This window comes from Saccopteryx leptura, chromosome 1, assembly GCF_036850995.1.
Source record: "Saccopteryx leptura isolate mSacLep1 chromosome 1, mSacLep1_pri_phased_curated, whole genome shotgun sequence".
Classification (NCBI taxonomy): Eukaryota; Metazoa; Chordata; class Mammalia; order Chiroptera; family Emballonuridae; genus Saccopteryx; species Saccopteryx leptura.
In genome coordinates, this window is record NC_089503.1 from 180,317,487 (window position 1) to 180,337,707 (window position 20,221).

Here is a 20,221-nt window from a genome sequence, read left to right on the forward strand (position 1 = left end):
CCATTACTCAGCAACCAAGCTCTTCTTAGTGCCTGAGATGGAGGCCATGTGGAGCCATCCTCAGGACCTGAGGCCAATTCTCTTGAATCAATAGAGTCATGGCTGCAGGAGTGTGTGTCTATATATACATATACATATACGGAGAGAGAGAGAGAGAAGAAGAAGAGGTATGGAGAAGCAGATGGTCACTTCTCTTGTGTGCCCTGACTAGAAATCAAACCTGGTACATCCACACGCTGGGCCAACACTCTACCACTGAGCCAACTGGCCAGGGCCTCTGACACAATTCTTGATACCCCTATCTTGGGATTTAAAATACTTGTAGTAAAAACTTTAAATCGAGTTTAAATGGTCATAGAAGTAAGTGATATGTGAATGTGAAAAGAAAAGTATAGTCTTGCTTTAGGGAAAATTTTAACTGAACGAAGATATGACCAGCATATGTCATTTAAAAACCATTGGCTTTTCAGGCATTCTGCAGGTTCATTCCCAGAGATGTCACTGGGATTTAGATCAAAGAAAGAGGTACTAATAATACTAACACTAAAAGGGGGAAAAATTACTTGATACTCCCTTCTTCTTAATTCTCATATCCCATCAATTACCAGTCAATTTGACCTCTTAAACAGTCCTCCACTCCACCTCCTCCTCTTTACCTCTATTTCACAAGCACTCATCATTTCAGATCTAGTTTCCCTGTCTGGCTCCCTTAAAATCCATCCTTCATGCTGCCACCAGAGTGAGCTATTTGAAATGCAAATCTGCTATGATGCCCTGTTTAAAATCCTTCCTTGGCTCACCATCCCTACAGGGTAAAGAACCCTGGCATGGGCCCCCAGTATATCCTTGCTACCCCCTTCCTTCCACACCACCAACACTGACCTATTTGCAGTTCCTTCACCATGTGAACTCACTTCTCTCTCCAGAGCTTTCCTACAGTTCTCTTCGCCGAGCATGCAGCTTTGTACAGCCTCCAAAGTCAAGTTCTGGCATCCTTTTCTCCTAAAAGTTCCCTGGCACATCCCAGCTGGATTTGTGCCTCTCTTCAGTGATACTTGCTGCTACGTGTGTATCCTAAAGTCTTTATACCACGTGGGTCTGGTGGGGCTAATGTATGCTTTACACCCATCTCTCCCATGAAGAAAGAGTTCACAGAGCTCACTGATGGTAATTTATTTTCTCTAGCTCTGTGACCTGCTTTTCGGATCACAGAATAGGCCTTCAGTCACTTTTGCTTCTCTGTTTTGAATGGACCAAACTAAACTGCAACTTAAAAGGGTTTAAAAATAGCTAATAAAGCCAGGTCATTCAAATCCTAGTGACTTGGTAGAAAAAAAAATGAGAACACAAATGTTATCAGCACACATTAATCCAACCATTAGCTCACAGCTTTTAAATTAAAGCAATTTCATTTTCTAGAGAATTATTCATTCATTCAACATAGTTTTATATTTTGGGAATTTCAGAGATTGAGAACACATGGTTCACATTGAAGACTTCACAAATAAATAAGAGAGGAGGACGTATAATGCCATGGATATAGCACTCCGAGTGCTAGAAAACAGAAACCTTACTATGGAAACAAGAGGGCACAACCAACTAGAATGAGGGGCTCTAGAGAGTACACCAATTTTCTGTTAGTTCTCCCCCTACTTAACCTCCTCCCAAATCCTACTCTGAAAGTAGTTCTCACGTGAGCTCTCTGGAGATCAGATCCAAACACATTTTCCTTGGGGTCATTTACTCCCCATATTGAAGTGGGAGAGATTTAGAACCAATAATGGGAGTGTGGACCTAAGGGAAAAGTCCAAGGAAGTTCTGAGACTTCGCCATCTGCAGTCTCTTAGGGTTCCTGCTCTGGGGAAAAAAAGCCAAAAAAATGTCCAGGGTTCTATAACCAGCCAGATAACTCTGCAGATGAACACAAGGGCATGATTCTGAATAAGAAATAGGAAATTCTGCCCTGGTCAGTTGGCTCAGTGGTAGAGTGTTGACCTGCTGTGTGGATGTTCTCGGTTCAATTCCCGATCAGGGCACACAGGAGATGTGACCATCTGTTTCTCCCCCCCACTTCTCCTTCCATTGCCAATGCTCAATTGGTTTAAGCGTATGGCCCCAGGTACTGAGGATGGCTCGGTGGAGCCTCCACTTCAGGCACTAAAAATAGCTCAGTGTGAGCATGGCCCCAGATGGGCAGAGCATCAGACCCAGATGAGGGTTACTGGGTGGATCCAGTCAGGGTGCATGTGGAAGTCTGTCTCTCCTTCCCCTCCTCTCACTTGGAAAAAGGAAAAAAAAAGGAAATTCAAGACTAACACTATGTTTCCAGGGCTGTGCGGAAAAACCAGAGTGCTTCCAGACATGGGTCACGAAGGTTATTATTTTAAAGTAGGAGAGACACAGAAGGATATTCTGAACAAGAAATAGTGGTCCCTTTCCCAGGGCTGTCCTGCCTGGCCATGCTCCAGCCTCCTTTATCAGTGACACAGAAATTACTAGCATTGTGTCAAATGTCAAATTTAGCTGATTACAATAAACTCTTACAAAATTTGCGACTTTACTGTACCAGGCCACGGGGGAAAGCTAAAGCTTGGAAACTGTGTAACTCATTCTAAATGTACAACTCATTCCAAATGACTGTCATAAGACTTGTAAAGTCAAAGTCATTGATGTAACTAACGGCTAACAACCTCAATAAGCAGCTCCATTAAATATGACCTGAGAACCTTGAAAAATAAGGACCAACTAATAGCACAATGATTAGTTAAATGGCCTAAGTAGTGAGCGGCCATTTTAGTTTTAATGAGATCAAAGCATATTTAATATTTGTGATTAATATTTATTAAGTGCTAACTGGATGCAAAGCATTATAAAATAGAACTTGAGCTTTATATAACTTAATGATAGTAATTAGACACAGATATATTGAGCGGTGTTTCTAAATGTGAAGATAACAGATTTGAGATTATATATATATATCTTAAAGTTGTACATACACATCGACCTTGGTTTTGTTCTCTTTTTTCCTTTCTATAGTTTTGAGAACACGATGACCAGAGGATAGGAAGGCTGTCTGTTCATTTATTAGTGCCTGACCCTGTGCTACACACTAGAGAAATAAAGATGACTAGGCTGCTTTTACTGTTCTTAAGGAGTTCATAGTCTAATGAGTCAGACATTCAAAGAATAATCATGAAGCCCCCTGCGTGCTTAATCAAAGAGTTGTTCGAACAAAGTGATCTGCGGAGAGTGGAGTTAAGGAAGCCTTCACTGAAGAGATGACAGCTGATCTGGCTCTTGAAGTAAAAGGTCTCCAGGCAGACAGGGAAAAGGCATTCCAGGCTGCCAGAATCACTGGTGAGGGCATCTAGACTGAATTCTCAAAGAGAAGGCTTAGGTCATGTGCATCTCTTTAATCCCCAAGTCTAGCACTACGGTCCCTGTTACCGTAGTCGGTACTCAGTAGATATCTGAACATTGTTTGTATGACTAGTGAATGAACCAATTAATACATTAATGAACACCAGTCTTCTTTCTCTATGTATTCAGACATGAGTCTGGATCCCTGAGAGAAAGGAAGACCATACCAACAACAAAGAGATCCCTATGGAGAGCCCATGAACCAAGGAAGAAAATAGATGTTAACTCTCTGCTCACCATAGCCAGATAGGTGGTAATAGAGGTAACCCAGTCCTCCAGGACCTGTCCCTCCCTAAATCCATTCCTTGACACTGTCTCAGTGGCTTGGATTAATCGCACCTCGAGTTTCATCTGTAGATAACAGACTCACATGCAGGTGGTGTGGGTGTGTGCAATAGCTATAGTCATGAGCAGCCCTTGCTGCCGACGGGTTGGAAAGTGTGGGCTTGGGGACCATGCTACATATTACACTAGAAAGGAAACAAAGTGAAAACGCAAACCATGGCTGAAGGGCTGAAGGATTATCACAGAGCCAGGGCGAAACCATTCAGGTCCCCTCTGCAGTGCCACATGGGTCATTTTCACAATTCACATGGTGATCTGTCTCTAAAAACATCCCTGCAGAGCAGTTTGCAAACTTCATGCCACATCCTCATACCCTTTGTCTGTAATTTAAATATTTACACGTTTTTATTTATATTATTATTTTTATTTTAAGGCAACTGAAACTTTAAACTTGATGAATAAGTTCTAAGACTTATCGAGGCTTTTACTTTACGAATGTGCCCTCTGACTCTCCAAAGAGTGGAGAGTTTATAGAGTATGTCCCCAGACTAAGTCATCCTGCAATCTTTTTCTCAAAGACCATTCTGTGGACTGATTGTCCACAGAATACATACAGAAAACAACTGCCCACCCCTGGGCCACAGCAAACGTTCAGGGGAGGGAGAGGCGGTAACAGAGCATGCGCTTTTGGTAAATAAGCTATGTGCTATACCCACCATCTTGATAAATACTATGACTTACTAAGGAAGAAACATGGGATGGATGCTCAGACTGAAAAACTAAAATAAATAAAAAGAGAAGTATAAAGATTACATGCACCCAGTTTAGAGAGAGGGTAGTTGTTCATTATTTGTTGATTTTTTGATTCCTTAGGAAGGAGACATAACGTGTTCATAGTACCCTTTAAAAACCAGACAGAGGTTTTTAATCCAAGAATTTATCTAAACCTATTTTGAAACCATTTGCATTTTTGGCAGCATTTTTCCTAAGAAAGCAAACCTTCCAAGACTTTAAGCAGGGAGTAGATCAGCCCCCTAAAAAAAAGCAGGGCAGGAACCCTGAGCATCCCCAACTGAGTAGCAGGTCACCCGAAAATCTGTACATGCGGAGTGACTATCTAGGCTAAACAGTGGTCACTACCTTGACAGCTGTGGAAGGTCTGCTTGGCCTAACAATACTTTGCTGGCCCAGCTCGGGGGTGGCAGGGTGGGCATGGCGGGGGGGGGGGGGGGAGGCTGCCTTCCTAACCCAGAGGAAAAGAAAGCCAAAGGGGGCAAAGATGTTCCCTTTCTTCTACCTCCAGGTCTGTCTCGGTATGTAGGGAAAAATTGTGCATGGTGAATGCAATGCAGAGACTTTTTATAAAACTAGTTAGGATGTTTCCATTTCGTGTCTGGCTCTCATAGTCCCTTCCAAAGTACAGCAGAAGCTCTCTGAATGGATAGTCACTCACCCTGGTCATCTAATGAGCCAGCACTTCCCCTTTCTCTCTGTTACACATACTGAATGGTGTCCAGTGTCTACGTGATACTTATGGCCACAGACTGGTATTCTCCAGGCTGACTGGGCATAGCTGCTTCTGCTATTCCACTTCCAACCACTTCCCAAAGTTTCTTCTCAAACCTGTTTACGCTGCTTACATAAGCATAATTAATTTTTAGTGAGTGCAGAAATATGATTGTTAAAAAAGGAGTTTGCTGATCCTATGAAAACAAAGTAGAACAATTTAGAAAGAGACAACAAAGTCGAGTTTTTTAAAAGCCTGTCAAATTAAGTGTGTAAAAAACTTGGTGGGTGGGGGTCATTAGAATTGTGAATTCGGCATGGAGGCAGCTGCTGAGTGTCTTTGTGTCCTCAACCAGTTTAGAAAAACCCAAACTGGGTGCATCTAAAGATGCAATTTGGTGTAGTTTATCTAGGAAAATTGGTGTGCACTCAAAATCAGGTGACCCACACGCAAAGGAAATATCCTGACCCAACACATACATCATGCAATCCGTGTTACAAATTCCTGAATTTTCAATTAACCATCCAACTTCAGGTCTCAACCTTATGGGATAAGATAACTTCTGCTAAAAATCTAATTATTTGTCTGCACTTAAGATTTTCTTTTTTGATTATTATTACTAGGCTGCCTCCCTACTTCTGCAAACATATAAACTACTGAGTGGGTACAGTAGAAAACACTAGACTGGAAGTCAGAAAACATAGATTCTAGTCATTACCTGAACTGTGTATCATCCTGAAGTTATCTTATCTCTTTGGGCCTCAGTTTCCTCAACTATAAAGTGTCTGTGTTGGGTGTAAGGACAAAGGGTGAGGGGTAGATGACAAGTGAAGGAGTTGGACTATATAATCTTTCAGGTCTCTTCTGATTCTTTAAAATGACATTCTATGCAATTCAGCTCATTTAAAACAGGCAGGGTTCCATAAAACATTTATTAAGAATTATTTGGAATATAAAATATAAATATTTGGAAAAAATACACATTATTGTTAATGTTAAGAACAAGTAAATTTTCTTGAGAAAAGTAAAGTTATTTAGAAATTTCAATTACTATATAAAGAAGAGAATATATATATAATGATTAAAATAAGATTTAAGTTACCCACATAAATTGATCATTGATATCTTTATAATTTCAGAATAGGAAAAGAAGTCTCCAAGATGTTACATCTCAAATGTTTATGATTTCTATAATAATAATAATAATAATAATAATAATAAAATTTTTGTAAGGAACTATTCTTATTAATTTACAATGCCAAAGTAGATTACAAAGCTGTAATTCTGGGAGTAGTATGCAATATTAAATTGTATAAATAATTTTCAGTATTAATTTTGCAAATGCAAAGCTACAAACAATTCCTGGTTGGAGAAAAACTATTGAAAGAAACTTATGCCACTTTCTTTAAAATCTTTTGTTCTACAACTGAGCTAAAATGAGAAATTAGGCTCAAGACAATTTAAATCACAACTGAATTTCTTTAACAACAATGAGGCTCGGCAAAAAATATGTTTCTAGATAAAAAGAAAATTATTGAAGAGCGCTGCCTAACTTATTATTTTGATATTTCTTTCTTTTTATTTATGAGAATGGTGCCTGACTTACTCTTTGTGCCACTGAAATTGCACAACCAGACTCAGTTACAAAGATCAGAGATTTAGATCTAAGTATATATCATCTCTTAAAATAACCATTTGCCCTCTGTGAGTGGGACAAGTCAGCAGCATAATTTTCAGTTTATATGCTGCTTTGGAGTCAATAATCAATTTCAAGTTTCCTTTTATGATTCAGCTATTCCAAGAGTCTGGAAATATTTCATTAAAAAACAATGTGTTATCTGCACAAATGGCAAATATTGAAAAAGAAGAACATAAATAAAAAATAATAAAAATAGTAAGTCTACTAATACTGAAGCGGAAGGAAGACAGGAGAGGAGCGCACGTGAGAGGGAGAGAGTTTTTAAACATCCGGTTTCTATTCTAGACCGTTTATAGAAACAGACAAAGCAAGCGAAAGCCAAATATATTCTTGGGCTCCAGCAGGATTTGTTTTTTATTTTGTCATTATTTTTACTATATTGTCCCTAATAATATTTCCTGATGGACAGTACCAGTCTCATTAAGAGCTTGCATATGGGGATTCAGGGGCATTCACGGAGTCTGGCTGCCTGGCGAGCCCACCAGCTGGGGGTCTGAGGCATTCCCAGGGACCCATGGCACAAAGGCACTCAACCATGGCAACTTCATCCCCTACCCTATGCATTCTTCCCAAACCCCTCTGAATGAACAATAGGTACCTGGTCTATTTCATAAAGGTAAAATGAATGCATGATGCTCACTTTACTAACTCAGTCAACATGTCTCCTCTTTGTCCTTTTTATAAGAATGATTCTATGTCAAACAGTAATCTGGTACCTACCTTATCCCATCCCAACCCTCTCAATTTAAACGCCACTGAGAGAAAATCACATTCCTTATTAAACATGCAGCCATGGACACCACTTGTCCCTACATCAAAATAAAACACAATAGAGTTCCCCTACATCAAAGATACTGAGGGAGCTGTTTTGGAAATATGGAAGATTTGTTTATGTAGACTATAAAAACAGCCCTCTGCATCAAAATAAGTGTCTCTCTTTATTGCATGCTGATTATTTGCTATAGAATTTAAATTGTACATGAAATCATAATTGTGCCTTGTTTAATGTAAATTGATTGTCTCAATTATTGGGAAAGGATTTGAATTTTAATGGACTATTTTGCTGGAGATGTGCCAAGCAAATCAGCAAAAACTCTACTAGCTCTAACTGTAGGAGGTACACAGCTAACATGTATATAAATCAGGGAAGACTGGGAGTCTCAGAACAGACCCTCAGGTAGTCCAGAAAGGTTAATAAGTTTTCCTTCATCAAGAAATCTGCTCTTCGCTTTCAATGTTGGAATATTGTGTAATAGTGAGGCTGTAATTTTGTTTTGTTCTCTAAAAAAATTGGTAAGAGCCATATACTAGTAGAAAGGACTTTATGGTTTTTTAAAAAATGGTCTTTCTACAAGTTAGGTTATCTGTGAAAATCAGGGCTTTACCTCGAAGGTAGGACTGACATAAAATCTTGCAGCACTGTGTCACACAGGTGTGAGGACATAGTTGAATGTGACACTTGACAGTCAGAGGGACGGCCACCCCGGGAAACTGACTGAAGACACATTCCAGCAGCGTGCCATGCAGTGACCGCTTGACATATCTCCTTTATACAAACCCAGCGACCGAAGTCAAACAAACCTCCTCCATACTTACAATCATAGCTAGCGCAGACCTCAGCCATTTTGCTATCCAGATTGTTGCAACGTTTTTATGGTTAAATTACAACCAGTGACACCGTAGGTACAGATTCACATCTGCGCAAACTGCCAGCCTTCTAAAATCTTTTTCTCAAACCCTCAGCCTCAAGAAGCATTTTTGATGCAGGTGTAAAAATCGCCTCTTGGTATGTATGATCTTATGAATTATTTACTCCACAGCCAAACTTACACCTCAGTTCAAAACCTTCATCAATTGATTTCAACTGCTATCTACTTGAGATAGTTTAGGGATTAAAAATATAAAGTTTTATTCATTTCAATCTTGAAAGAAACTCTTTTTTCCCCCCAAAAGAAACTGGTAGTATTATCTAGAATATACCAATGTTATACACAAAGTATAAATTAAGATTTTGGCCTGTGAATAAAAATATCTTCTAATTTATTCAATTTTTCTTAATGAATTTCTATGATGTTAAAGAATCAAGCTGATTATATGGCATTTTTTTTTATAACGAAGTTCAGAAAGGGCGCTAAATTATAACCAACCACAGTTTTGATTGACTTCTTCCTAAGTGTTGATCTGACTTGTATAAAACTACCTTAATGTCAAGACAGTTCAATATCTACATGCCCTTTAACTTTTTTAAAGAATAGTTTCCTGGCAACTAAATAACTGAATAAATATCGTGTTTCATAATTAGTAAGTCTTAGATTTTAGATAATACAGCCAAACAGTGTGAATTCTAATAAATGCTACACCTAAGGCACACCATTTTATTGTGCCTTTATTGTGAGTATAAAATCTGGCCACAAGTAGGTATCTAGAAAGAAAGAACCAAAGCAAAGCAACAGAACCATGAAAAGAGAGAGAAATATGGAAAAATGAGTGGGACATTGGACAAAGGAGGAGAAGATGAGAGAGTAGCAGATAAGTAGCACTGGCTGGTTAGAAAACAATTTAATGTCTTAATACCCATCCACCGCCTCCAATGCCTACATTTACAGAAAACGGGTTGAGCTCCACTTAGCCAGAGTCAGCAATGCTCAGCTAGATGGATGCCTCCTTTCTCCTAATGGCACATTTGCCTAGCATATAAACATCAAAGTTTGCATTTAGTGGAAAAGAGTGAGTCAAAAATCACTTTAATGCTGTTTTTCTATATTTCTACAAAATGCCTTTGAAATACTTGCTTTTGAAAATGCTGCTTTTTTCCAGGGCTATAAGAGGGAAACAGTTCTTCCCTGTCCCAGCCCCCACAACTTCATGGGTAATAGCATTTGTAAAATTAATTGATTTATAGAACACAAAAGCCCAGAAAATATCACTCTGTCTATATCATAAAGACATTATCACAAAACCAAACATTCACTTTAATCTGTTCAATTTCCATCATCAGCAATTATACATGGTGAAAACAATCCCTCCTTAAATACACACATTCAACAAAACAAAGGAAACCACTTTCAACAAAGACTAAAGGTATGGCTCTCATTATGTAATCACCCCAGAAGTTATTTTGCTCAAAGCTACCAAAGAAATGTCAAAGACAACATGTTATCCCACAAAAGAGTTAATTCAATATCATGAAGCGTAATAAAAATCTATAATTAAAAGCAGGAAGAGTAGCATTTGAAAACCAAGATGACCTCAATATAACACTGATTGTGAAATAATAACTAAATGTCATTCCCCCAATCATTGGAAGTCAAACTATACTGCTCACAAAAATTAGGGGATATTACAAAATGAATATGAAGCAATAAAACATCTCCTAATTTTTGTGAGCAGTATATTCGAGCTCATGCAGTATCACAGGAGCTCTGCAAGGTATGGACGGAGGCAGCATTCACATTCTCAGTCTTCTACTAAGAAATACTGGGTTGCTTCCAAGTTCTGGCAACTATGAACAGAATTGCTATACACATCCATGTTCAGGTTTTTTGGGGCAGGGGACAAAAGTTTTTATCCCTTTTGGGTAATATCAAGGAGCACAATTGATGAATCATATGTTTAGTTTTGTAAGAAATTGCCAAACTGTCTTCCAAAGTGGCTGTGCCATTTTGCATTTCCACTAGCAATGAATAAGGTCAAGCCATTCTAAAATGTCACCTTAAAAAGTCTCTAAAAAGTTGTCGCCTTCCGGCCCTGGCTGGTTGGCTCAGCGGTAGAGCGTCGGCCCAGCATGTGGAAGTCCCGGGTTCGATTCCCGGCCAGGGCACACAGGAGAAGCACCCATCTGCTTCTTCCCCCTTCCCCCTCTCTTTTTGCTCTATCTCTCTCTTCCCCTCCTGCAGCTAAGGCTCCATTGGAGCAAAGTTGGCCCAGGTGCTGAGGATGGCTCCATGGCCTCTACCTTGGGCACTAGAATGGCTCCAGTTGCAATGGAGCAACTCCCCCTGGTGGGCATGCCGGTGGATCACAGTCGGGCGCATGCCGGAGTCTGTCTGTCTGCTTCCCCCTCCACTTCTCACTTTGAAAAAATACCCCCCAAAAAGAAAAAAAAATAAGCCCCTTTCCCAGGATGCTCATGTTAATAAAACTTTGAGAACCTAAAAATAAAAATCGCCTTATCAAGGTCATTTAGGTTATCATCTATGAGTTTTAGTTTTACGTATTGAGTCTTCTTAGTCATGAAAGTGGAATGTCTCCATTTATTTAGTTCTTCATTGATTTCTTTCATCAGTTTTATAATTTTCCACACGTAGATCTTATACATATTTTGTTAGATTTATACCAAGGTATTTCATTTTTGGTGGTGCTAATGTAAATGGTATTGTTTTTGTTTTTTGTATTTTTCTGAAGCTGGAAACGGGAAGACAGACAGATTCCCGCATGCACCCGACCGGGATCCACCCAGCATGCCCACCAGGGGGCGATGCTCTGCCCATCCAGGGCATCACTCTGTCATAACCAGAGCCACTCTAGCGCCTGGGGCAGAGGCCAAGGAGCCATCCCCAGCGCCTGGGCCATCCTTTGCTCCAATGGAGCCTCAGCTGCGGGAAGGGAAGAGAGACAGAGAGGAAGGAGGGGGGAGGGGTGGGGAAGCAGATGGGCGCTTCTCCTGTGTGCCCTGTCCGGGAATCGAACCCGGGACTTTCGCACGCCAGGCCGACGCTCTACCACTGAGCCAACCGGCCAGGGCCGGTATTGTTTTTCATTTCAAATTTTACTTGTTCATTGATGTTATGTATGAAAGTGATTGACTTTTCTATATTAACTTTATATTCCACGATATTTTTATAATTATTAATTCCAGAAGTTTATTTGTGTGAACTCTAAAGAAATATACAAGAAAATAAATATTAGATAGATGCCTCAACTGCCTAGTATAGGGGCAAATTACAGCCTGAGGGCCACATCTGCCCTGTTTTGTTGGCTCTCCAGCTAAAAATGTTTTTTGCTTTTATAAAGGTTGTTAAAAACAAAGACAGAATCAAAACAAAGACCACTGTTCAATGGAGGCCAGCCTGACCCGGCCATGGCACAGTGAATAGAGCATTAGATTGGGACACAAAAGACGCTGATTTGAAACCTCGAGGTTGCTGGCTTGAGCACTGGCTCTTCCAACTTGAGCACGGGCTCACCAGCTTGAGTGCAGGGTTGCTGGCTTGAGCATGGAATCATAGACATGACCCCATGGTCATTGGCTTAAGCCCAGAGGTCACTGGCTTGAAGCCCAAGGTCACTGGCTTAAGTAAGGGGTCATGTGCTCTGCTGTAGCCACCTGGTCAAGGCACATATGAGGAAGCAATCAGGTGCCACAACGGAGAATTGCTTCTCATCTCTGTCCCTTCCTGTTTGTCCATATCTGTCTCTCTCTCAGTCTCTGTCACACATACACACAAAATGGAGACCCCTAAGGCCTAAAATATTTTACTCTCTGGCCCTTTCCAGAACATTTGCTGATCCCTGGTCTGTCTGGGCTTAATATTTTAATGAATGAATATTACTGTCAAATCTACCTATATTTTAGTATTTTGGTAACTTAAGGGCAGTGCCATTTTCTGACTTCCTTTCTTCTATTCAACAAAGCAAGTGATCAAAGTTGTAGGCAGCCCCGCACTCGACAACAATTCGTTTAATTTAAAACATAAAAAATCAAAGAAGTCTATAAACATTTTCATTTCCTCTTAATTATATGAGCAATTGTTTTTGAAACAGAGAAAGCATGGGGTGTCTCAGGCATGGCACAGGGATGGGGAGTTGGAGGCCAAGAAAACCATTTCTCCTGGAAGGAAAACTGTTATTGTTATAGAAGCAATTGTAGTGTGGCAGCCAGAACCTATAAAAACCTATTCATTGTATGGTGCAAAATATTGAATTCTTTTCCCTGGGAAACTCATTATTACACAGAAATTATAAATGATACATTTATATAAAAAATAAAGGGCTATGTTTATTACAAACAATACTGTGCAGGAAATGAAATGAATTTGGAGTCAAAAGATCAGGATTCAAAGTCTGAACTCTACCGCTTAATCTGTTACCTTGAACAGATTCATTAGTCTCTCTGAGCTTGCGTTTCTTCATCTAGAAAAAGAGAGTAAATATCTTTGATGCTGTTTAGCTGATAGCTATTATGAGCCATGTGCTTTTTATATACTATATTTGATCTTTATACTAAACTGCAAAGCAGATTTTTTAGCTTCAATGTGTAGATGAAGAAACTGATGCAAGAGAGGTTAAGTAACTTGCTCAAAGTAATACCATCGGGAAGAACTAGAGGGTTTGCAGTCAAATCCTGACTCGAGCAATGCTATCAGTACAACCTCTGATTAGATAGTTAAACTTCTTAGGCCTACTGCACATTTTATCTTACAAAGTACATATACAACCTTGTTTCTAGAAGAGATGTTTTGAAATTCCTCCATATTACATTACCAACTTACACTTACAGGTGGATGGTTTTCCTAGAGTGTTTCCTAGTGTTACATCTAATTCTATGTCTTTAGAGACTAGTAGAGAGGATGTATTATAAGAACAGCCTATGTGGAGAAAGCATAAATACATAAAAGAATTAGATTTTGAGCATGTCCCTTAAGTAGCATAGTAATCATTCTATGTATACCACCGCAGTTTTCATTGTTTATGAACCAAGCACATTCAATATATAGCACAGCAGTTGATTATTAAAGTTCTATTACCTGTGCTTCATCATCTCATGTAGTCTTCCGTGTTGCATACACTGTTCCTCCAATTCATCGTTTCTTCTCTGTAACCTTTTCAGTTTGTCATGTGTATACTTTTTCTCTCGACGGAGTTGAGCTATTTCAGATCTAGAGAAGTGAAAACACAGAAATCATAGATGTTAAGGTTCTTACTAGTACAGCACGTTTGATTGTATAACCTTTTATCATCTCAAACTCTATATTTAAACATAACAGTGTAAGTAGAAATAGGTTTTGTAAAAAATAAAATATTTCAGAAATTGCAAATCATCTAGTGAGGCACTCAAGGGGTAGAGAGATAAAAGAGTAACAACTTTTTCTAAGAGATGGCTTCTCCAAGGAACAAGACAAAAATGATAATGATCAAAGCCCTTTTAAAAAAAAAACTATCATTCATTTGGCAAACATTTATTGAGAGCCTAATTTAGGCCAACCACCATGCTGTTAAAGGAGTAACCCCAGGCCAAGTTCAATAACAGAGAGTAGTTTCTTTTAATTACCATAGCTAATTTAATGGCATATGATTAAAATCATATAGTTCCGAAAGACATAATAGTGAAAATTGACAGTCCTCTGCCCCTTGACCTACCCATCCAGCTGAGCAGTGACAAATACTTTCAGTTTTTAAAAAGCTGTTTCCTCTGGTATTTATCACTATATTTCTTAATTTGCTTATATCAATACCTCATGTCCCATCAATTAAAAAATTCCTACTGATTCCTTATGGTAGATAAAGATTAAACTCATGTATATGCCCTCTTTCCTATCTTCATCTTGTTCATGTAATTGTTAGCATTCCAGTTTGTGGTTAAATCATTATCAATATTTATGTTATAATGACTACCTAAGTATTGGTCCTTGCTATCTAAGTGGTATTCTATGATTATATTTGCATATGTGTACATGTATTTTTCCAAAATGAATGGGCTTTAGTGTGGAGTGATTGAGCAGCAAGCCATCTTTTCCTATGGGAGAGTCCCAATATCAGTATCTGTAATATTTTCTGCTGTGGCCATTCTGTTTCTCAGGAGAAGGTGCCTCCAGTTTCCTGCTTATTGTGTATACCCTGACAGTCAGTGGCCTAGGAGCTGGGTGGAAATAGAGGGGTGGGGACCTCATCATTCAGTATGTAGACTTTATATTAATATCCTTCTAGTCTAACTTCAGTGCCCCTATTTTAACCAGAGCTTGCTGATTGAATCTCTTCTTCAGAGAAGAAGCCCCTAGTTTTATGATTGGAACAAGGACAATCACCTGGCTGCATGGGTTGGGGGGTGAAACTGTCAATTTGGTTTCAGTCCAATGTACCACTCCTGGTCTCCAAGGTTTTCTGGAATCCTGAGAGCAGATCAGCTTGCTTAAGTAAACACTTAAGATCACCTTCCTCCACTTGGCTATGTCAGGTACCATCCCTCCAATTGTTGTTCAGTCTTCACATATTTCATGTGGGATTATAGTTATCTACTCCAACTTTGGCCTAAACTAAGAGGACTCTTCAACCAAGGAACACTGAAGAAGGCACACTGAGACTGGTAGGAAAAGCAGAAACGTGGAGAGGGCTGCCCAGTTCCCCGGGGTGAACGGCAGCCAGGAGAGACTCTCGTGGAGGGAAGTGAGTTTAGCAGAGAGGGGCGGGTCCTGAATCCCAGGAACAAAGCCCCAGCCTGCAGCCCCAGAGCCTAGAAGAGGCGATAGACAATATTTAGCTGGATACAAGTCAGGATACTGTTTGTGAGAAAGAGACTGATTTCTCAGACCCAAGATTCTTCTTAAAGGGACCGTGCAGAACACCTCTCTCACAACCACTGACCCAGGGCTCTGGGGGACGGGGATAGAGGAGAGGAACAGAGTAGCAGAAAGAGAGTGTAATCTAGGGGGCATAGGGAGAAACATTTTGGGAGAAAACAACCCTAACTACTGGGACAAGTCACTCCCCAAATCTGAAGTGAATATTTCCCCTGGAAACAGCAATACCAGCAAAGGGAAGCAGGACACCAGCCAAACAAGCTCTCCCGCGGCACTCAGAGCAGAGTCGCTTAGAAAAAGGGAGCTTTCAGGACTACAGTAGTGAGTGTTAGGGTCTGAGCCGGCACCCCACATGGCCGAGGGCTGGCCGGAGGGTGGGCGGTGGCGGGACACAGAAGCGTGGTTCTGTCGGCAAGGGCAGAAGCCGGCTGGCCACCACTGAGCCCAGGTGTGAGCTCAGTCTTGCCTGGCTCGGGAGGAGAGGGCATGCAAAACCAGTCAAGCCCAGCTGCGGGCACCCTGCAATCCAGCCTGCGGAAGAAGGGCGGGAACCCTGGAAGGGGTGGAGACCAGCCCTTGAGCAAGGGTGCAGAAGCAAAGCCTTGCCACACCCATGGAACCGAGGCTTGTGGCCTGACTTGGGAGCCGGCTACTCCCGCAGGGGTGGAGCCAAAAGCCCAGAACAGGCGGAGTCCCACTACTGAGTGTGGGCATGCAAATCCCGCCTGGACTGTGGAGCCAAGGATTGCAGCCATCCCACAAGTGGGCTCCTCCTGCAAGGGCAGGGTGAAAGCCCGGAAACAGACGGAGACCCGCAGCTGAGCAAAGGTCTACCACTGCCCTCAGGGCCGAGCATAACACCACCAACAGGGACGGGTCAAAGGCCAAGTCCACCAAGGCTTATACACCCGAGCACGTGATCACAGCTGCAACTGTGAAGGAGAGGTGGAAACCACAGCAACAGCCCCAGTGAGCAGGCACCGGTAATGCCCATACCCAAACACCCTAGGCAGCAACAGCAGAGGGAGTGGCGGGCCTGCAGACAGACCATACCTAGGAAACAGAGGCCCCACCTAGTGGACTCCAGTGGCCAAAACCTTCCTTTACACAGAGAAAATTAGAAGGCAGAGAAATGCAACACAAATGAATCAAGAGAAATCCCCAGAAAAGGACCTGAATGAATCAGATATAACCAAATTACCAGATGCAGAGTTTAAAATAATGATTGTTAGGATGCTCAAAGATATTAGAACAACAATAGATGGTCATTACAAACACCTAAATAAAGAGATAGCAAATATAAAAAAGGACATTGAAATAATAAAAAAGAATCAGTCAGAAATGACAAATACAAATCAGAAATGAAGAACACCATGGAAGGAATTAAAAGCAGGATGGATGAAGCTGAAAATCGAATCAGTGAGTTAGAGGACAAGATAAATAAAGGCATGGAAACAGACCAGAAAAAAGAAAAGAGACTCAAAATGTCTGAGGAAACTCTGAGAGCTCTATGACAACATGAAGAGAAATAACATCCGCATCATAGGGGTTCCTGAAAAGAGAAAGAACAAGGGATAGAGACTTTGTTCAAGCATATCATAGCTGAAAACTGCCCTCAATTAAGGCAGGAGAACATCTCACATGTTCAAGAAGCACAGAGAACTCCATTAAAGAGAAACCCAAAGAAATCAACACCAAGACACATCATAATTAAAATAGCAAAGCTACGTGATAAAAAGAAAATATTAAAAGCTGCTAGAGAAAAAAAGACTATCACCTACAAAGGAGCCCCCATTAGGATAACTTCTGACTTCTCAACAGAAACACTTGAGGCCAGAAGGGAATGGCAAGAAATATTCAAAGTAATGCAGAACAAGAGCCTACAACCAAGACTACTTTATCCAGCAAGGCTATCATTTAAAATTGAAGGAGAAATAAAAAGCTTTTCAGACAAAAAAAAAACTCAGGGAATTCACTACAACCAAACCAAAGCTGCAAAAAATGCTAAGGGGCCTGTTGTAAACAGATCAAAGGAGAAAAAGAATATAGCAAAAGAGAAATACAGTTTTGAAGAATAAAATGGCAATAAACAATTACATATCAATAATAACCTTAAATGTAAATGGATTAAATGATCTGATCAAAAGACATAGGGTAGCTGTGTAGATAAGAAAAAGGACCCATACATATGCTGTCTACAAGAGACATACCTTAAAACAAAAGATGCATATAGACTGAAGATAAAAGGATGGAAAAAAATATTTTACGCAAATGGAAATGAAAAAAAAGCTGGGATAGCAATACTTATATCAGACAAAATGGACTTTAAAACAAAGACTATAGTTAGAGATAAAGAAGGTCACTACATAATGATAAAGGGAGCAATCCAACAGGAAGATATGACAGTTATAAATATCTACGCAACTAATATAGGAGCACCGAAATATATAAAGCAGACTTTGGTGGATTTAGGGTGAGATCAACAGCAATACTATAATAGTAGGGAATTTCAATACCCCACTAACATCACTAGATAGATCCTCAAGAAAGAAAATTAACAAAGAAACAGCAGACTTAAAGGACATACTAGATCAACTTGATTTAATAGATATCTTCAGAACCTTTCACCCTTAAACAACAGAATATACATTCTTTTCAAGCGCTCATGGTACATTCTCTAGAATAGACCACATGTTAGGGCACAAAAGCGATCTCAACAAATTTAAGAAGATTGAAATCATATCGAGCACTTTCTCTGATCACAATGGCATGAAGCTAGAAATCAACTACAACAGAAAAACTGAAAAATACTCAAACACTTGGAAACTAAATAGCATGTTATTAAATAACGAATGGGTAAACAATGTGATCAAAGAAGAAATTAAAAAATTCCTAGAAATGAACGATAATGAGCATATATCAACTCAAAATTTATGGGACACAGCAAAAGCAGTCCTTAGAGTGAAGTTCATAGCATTACAGGCATACCTCAAGAACCTAGAAAAAGCTCAAATAAACAACTTGACCCTACATCTAAAAGAACTAGAAAAAGAACAGCAAGTAAAGCCCAGAGCTAGTAGAAGGAAGAAAATAATAAAGACCCATCAGAGCAGAAATAAATGACATAGAGGCTAAAGAAACAATGCAGAGGATCTATGAAACCAGGAGCTGGTTCTTTGAAAAGGTAAACAAGATCAATGAACCTTTAACTAAACTCACCAAGAAAAAAAGAGAGAGGACTCAAATAAAATTAGAAACAAGAGTGGAGAAATACCAACTGACACAACAGAAATATAAAATATTGTAAGAAAATACTATGAAGAACTGCACGCCAGAACTCTAGACAACCTAGATGAAATGGACAAATTTCTTGAAACATATAATCTTTTAATAATTAATCTGGAAGAATCAGAAAACCTAAACAGACCAATTACAACAAATGAGATTGAAACAGTTATCAAAAAACTTCCAAAAAAGAAAAGTCCTGGGCCTGATGGCTTCACAAGTGAATTCTACCAAATATTCAAAGAAGAACTAACTCCTATCCTTCTCAAGCTATTTCAAAAAATTCAAGAGGAAGGAAAACTTCCAAGCTCCTTTCATGAGGCGAGTATAATTCTGATTCCAAAACCAAACAAAGACAACACAAAGAAAGAAAATTATAGGCCAATATCCCTGATGAATTTAGATGCTAAAATCCTCAACAAAATATTAGCAAACCGGATCCAGCAATATATAAAAAAGATCATACACCATGATTAAGTGGGATTTATTCTGGGGAGGCAAGGCTGGTACAATATTCACAAATCAATCAATGTGATTCATCACATAAACAAAAGGAAGGAGAAAAACCACATGATAATTTCAATAGATGCAGAAAAAGCATTTGATAAAGTCCAGCACCCATTCATGATCAAAACTCTCAGCAAAGTGGGAATACAGGGAACATACCTCAACATGATAAAGGCCATCTATGACAAACCCACAGCCAACATCATACTCAATGGGCAAAAATTAAAAGCAATCCCCTTAAGATCAGGAACAAGGCAGGGGTTCCTCCTTTCAACACTCTTATTCAACATAGTTCTGGAAGTCCTAACCACAGCAATCAGACAAGAAAAAGAAATAAAAGGCATCCAAATTGGAAAAGAAGAAGTAAAACTATCATTATTTGCAGATGATATGATATTGTATATAGAAAACCCTAAAGTCGCAGTCCAAAAACTACTAGACCTGATAAATGAATTCAGCAAGTTGGCAGGATATAAAATTAATACTCAGAAATCAGAGGTATTTTTTTTTTTAATTTCTGAAGCTGGAAACGGGGAGAGACAGTCAGACAGACTCCCGCATGCACCCGACCGGGATCCACCCGGCACGCCCACCAGGGGGCGACGCTCTGCCCACCAGGGGGCGATGCTCTGCCCCTCCGGGGAGTCGCTCTGCCGCGACTAGAGCCACTCTAGCGCCTGGGGCAGAGGCCAAGGAGCCATCCCCAGCGCCTGGGCCATCTTTGCTCCAATGGAGCCTTGGCTGCGGGAGGGGAAGAGAGAGACAGAGAGGAAGGAGGGGGTGGGGGTGGAGAAGCAAATGGGCACTTCTCCTATGTGCCCTGGCCGGGAATCGAACCCGGGTCCCCCGCACGCCAGGCAGACGCTCTACCGCTGAGCCAACCGGCCAGGGCTCAGAGGTATTTTTATACACTAACAATGAACTGTCAGAAAGAGAAATTAAGGAATCAATTCCCTTTACCATTGCAACCAAAAAAATAGAGTACCTAGGAATAAATTTAAC

General features: G+C 40.1%; 2 protein-coding genes across 7 annotated transcripts in view; one reads left to right on the top strand and one right to left on the bottom strand.

Moving 5' to 3' along the window:
• AKT3 (AKT serine/threonine kinase 3) overlaps positions 1 to 20,221 on the top strand; it is a 349,859-nt gene that overhangs the window by 291,824 nt on the left and 37,814 nt on the right. The gene's annotated exons all lie outside the window — the stretch shown is intronic.
• Positions 1 to 20,221, bottom strand: part of SDCCAG8 (SHH signaling and ciliogenesis regulator SDCCAG8) — a 237,851-nt gene that overhangs the window by 49,526 nt on the left and 168,104 nt on the right. For all 6 annotated transcript variants that reach the window (XR_010751137.1, XM_066382023.1, XM_066382006.1 and 3 more), the window contains one exon: positions 13,658 to 13,789. Coding sequence is in view for 5 of the 6 variants with exons in the window: in XM_066382023.1 (XP_066238120.1) it covers positions 13,658 to 13,789 (132 nt within the window). In the remaining variant the exon portion in view is untranslated. The remainder of the gene's footprint in view (positions 1 to 13,657; positions 13,790 to 20,221) is intronic.